We start from the raw sequence: 3,016 nt of genomic DNA, 5'->3' as shown, positions 1-3,016 counted from the left end.
TCCTCAGTCCCTTGTGCTGCTCCTGCTGGCGGTGCTGGTCCTCAGTCCCTTGTGCTGCTCCTGCTGGTGGTGTTGGTCCTCAGTCCCTTGTGCTCCTCCTGCTGGCTGCTGGTGGCTGGCAGAACCACACTGCACTGTGGTGTGAGGGATCTGAGCTCTGTCCATCCAACCCATCTGTCCTGCGGCCAGCACTGTCCTCCAGAGACCTGATCCCGCAGAGAGAGAATCAGTAGGAGGGCAGGAGGCTTGGGCCCCACTGGTGACCAGGGGCTGGGGAGGCCTGGGGAAGATTTGCTTCTCCGTCTGCCTCTCGTGTGTCCGAGTGTTAGGGCTGGATCGGCTGGCGGCTGGTGCTCGGTGCAGTGGTAGCTTCCGTGTCCGGGGAGCAGGCTGAGGAGGAGTGGCGGGGTGGTAGGCAGAAGGCCACGTGGCGTTCCCGAAGCTCAGGGCCAGGCGATTGTTAACCTGGAAGGCCGCCGGGACGGAGACAGGTGTGGATGGCCCCTGGGTGGACAGGGAGGTGGACTCTTGCTGCCTGGGTGGGCTGCACAGGTGAGATGTAGCAGAGGGGTGTTCCCTTGGTGTGTCGGGGTCCAGGTCTGTGGAGGGCTCGTACCTGGGGAGGGTGGCTAGTGGGTCCCCAGGCAGATGGGAACGGGCGTTCGGAGGCTGTGGAGTTGGCTTGGGGCTGGATCAGCTGTGCTGGGGGTGGAGGGTGAGACTCTCGGGGGTGGCGGCAGGGTGGGGGAAGAGGCTGGGGCCTGGACGCGGGAGCTGGTGCTGAGGAGGCTCGGGACCCGGCCACGCTGTAGGGAAGGTGCCCCGGGAAGGAGGTGGTGCCCAGCAGCCTGCAGGAGACACCCTTCTTGCTCTGCCTGTGTTGTGACGAGGTGGACGTGCCGACACCAAGGGGCTGCAAACGGGCCGATAAGTCAGGGGGCATGACTGCCATGATTTCCCGTGGCTAAGGGATGGGCGAGGAACGCCCGGAGGGACCTGTTCCCTATGTGCTACTGGGAACTGGGTGTGTCCCTGGGCAAGTGTGTTTGTGGCGGGGTAGGTGTTGGGGGGTGGAGAGCAGGAGAGGCCTCAGGGCCTGCCCTGCCCCCAGGAGCCCAGGCGTGGCCTTGGGGCCCTCACCAAGGGCACTCGGCATGTGTGATCCAAATTGGTACTGTTGGTGAGGCAGGGTTAGGGCCACCTGTCTGCACACCTACCCAGGCCCTACTTTCCTACTGAGCAGACTTGTTCATTAATGGGGACAGGGGTGGGGGGTAGGGGGCTTGTCACTGGGCCCAACCCTACTGCTTGGAGGCTGTGCGGGAAGGTTGGAGGGGGGACTGCCCCAGGAGGGCACGCGGTGGGCGGGGGGGGGGGGGGGGGGGGCCGGTGCGCGCGCGCGCATGCAGCTCACTCGCCCAGGCTGCTGCTGGCCGCGGCTGACCCTGCCCCACTGCCAGGTACGGCATCAGCCCGGACAGCATCGTCCTGTATGGGCAGAGCATCGGCACGGTGCCCACCGTGGACCTGGCCTCTCGCTACGAGTGCGCTGCAGTGGTGCTGCACTCGCCGCTCACCTCAGGCATGCGCGTTGCCTTCCCTGACACCAAGAAGACCTACTGCTTCGATGCGTTCCCCAAGTGAGAGAAGGGAGGGTGGGGGGGCGGGGCGGGCGGCCGGGGGTGGGGCTTCGGCGGGGCGGGCGCTGCTCCCAGACTTGACGCGCCCTGCCCTACAGCATCGAGAAGGTGTCCAAGATCACGTCACCGGTGCTCATCATCCACGGCACGGAGGACGAAGTAATCGACTTCTCCCACGGGCTGGCGCTCTATGAGCGCTGCCCCAAGGCCGTGGAGCCTCTGTGGGTGGAGGGCGCCGGGCACAACGACATCGAGCTCTACAGCCAGTACTTGGAGCGCCTGCGCCGCTTCATCTCCCAGGAGCTGCCCAGCCAGCGCGCCTAGCCTAGCCGGGAGCCGCCTAGCCTAGCCGGGAGCCGCACCGGGACTTCAGCAATAAGGCGGCGCCTGGACCTTGCCCCCGCCCTGGCCCGGGGGCTGCATGTGAACCCTCGGGCACCCCGGTCCTCCGAGGCAGCTGGAGGGTTAGGGGGCCGGGACCTGCCCCAGCCCAGGGGCCATGGACGATGTACAGGCGCAGAGCTACGCTCTCCTTTCCTTTTGGAAGCAAAAAGAAGGAAAAACGTGAACACGAATTAAAGATTTAAAATTTTAGGATTCCTCTCCCTTTCGTGGTTCGTGCGCGCTCTCCCAGGGCCCAGCGAGTTGGAAGAGGGAGCTGGGCTTCGCCCCTAAACTTCCAGGAATTTTCGGCACAAATGCAGAGGTCAAGCCACTGCCACTGTGGAAGAGGGGTTGGGCTTTGAGGCCCAGCCGAGGCACCCCTTGAGGCTCCTGGTTGCTTGGGTGGTGATGGAGGGGTAAGGCAGCATTTGAACCCGGGACCCGTGCCTGCCTTCTCCTGTGCGCCTCCTGGGAGGGTGGCGGGCTCCCAGCATACCAGGGGTGGCAACAGTGGTTTGAGGTCAGCCTGTTCTGGGGCCCCGGTAAGGTCACCCGTTCCCATGTAGTAGAAGAGGATGTTGAGGTCTGGGAGATACAGTGCAACCTCAGGGCTGCCCTAATTGTCCCGCCCATTCTAGGTGTCCCCTATAACCCCCCCCCCCTCGTTCCCCGTTCCCGGACCCCCACAGAGAGCCCCAGTAGGGGCTCTCCAGGAAACGGGGCTAGGGCTGGGGCCATCCGAGCTATGTCCTCCTGGGGTGTCATTGAATGCAGGGCTAAGCCAGGGTCTCCCTGGACCTCAGCTAGAGGCCCACTCACCACCAGCTCCTGGAGTGCCCTCTGCGCCACCCTAGAGCGGGAAGGCCCTCGGAGACGAGTGGCCTGTCATTCCTGGCAGCTCAGCGTGTGTTGCGGCACCAGGCGGTGGCGAGGCCAGGACCCAGAGCTGCTTCCACATTGCCCTAGTCCGGGGCTTCGTGGGTTTCGCGGCC

General features: G+C 65.0%; 1 protein-coding gene across 1 annotated transcript in view; it reads left to right on the top strand.

Moving 5' to 3' along the window:
* ABHD17A (abhydrolase domain containing 17A, depalmitoylase) overlaps positions 1–2,234 on the top strand; it is an 8,886-nt gene extending 6,652 nt beyond the window's left edge. The window contains exons 4-5 of the mRNA XM_049639544.1: positions 1,461–1,640; positions 1,739–2,234. Of these exons, the coding sequence (XP_049495501.1) occupies positions 1,461–1,640; positions 1,739–1,964 (406 nt within the window). The 3' untranslated portion in view covers positions 1,965–2,234. The remainder of the gene's footprint in view (positions 1–1,460; positions 1,641–1,738) is intronic.
* The last annotated feature ends 782 nt before the right edge of the window (positions 2,235–3,016 follow it).

This window comes from Panthera uncia, chromosome A2 (genome assembly GCF_023721935.1).
Source record: "Panthera uncia isolate 11264 chromosome A2, Puncia_PCG_1.0, whole genome shotgun sequence".
Lineage (NCBI taxonomy): Eukaryota > Metazoa > Chordata > Mammalia > Carnivora > Felidae > Panthera > Panthera uncia.
Note: the sequence above shows the minus strand (reverse complement) of the source record. Positions and strands in the feature narration are given on the sequence as shown.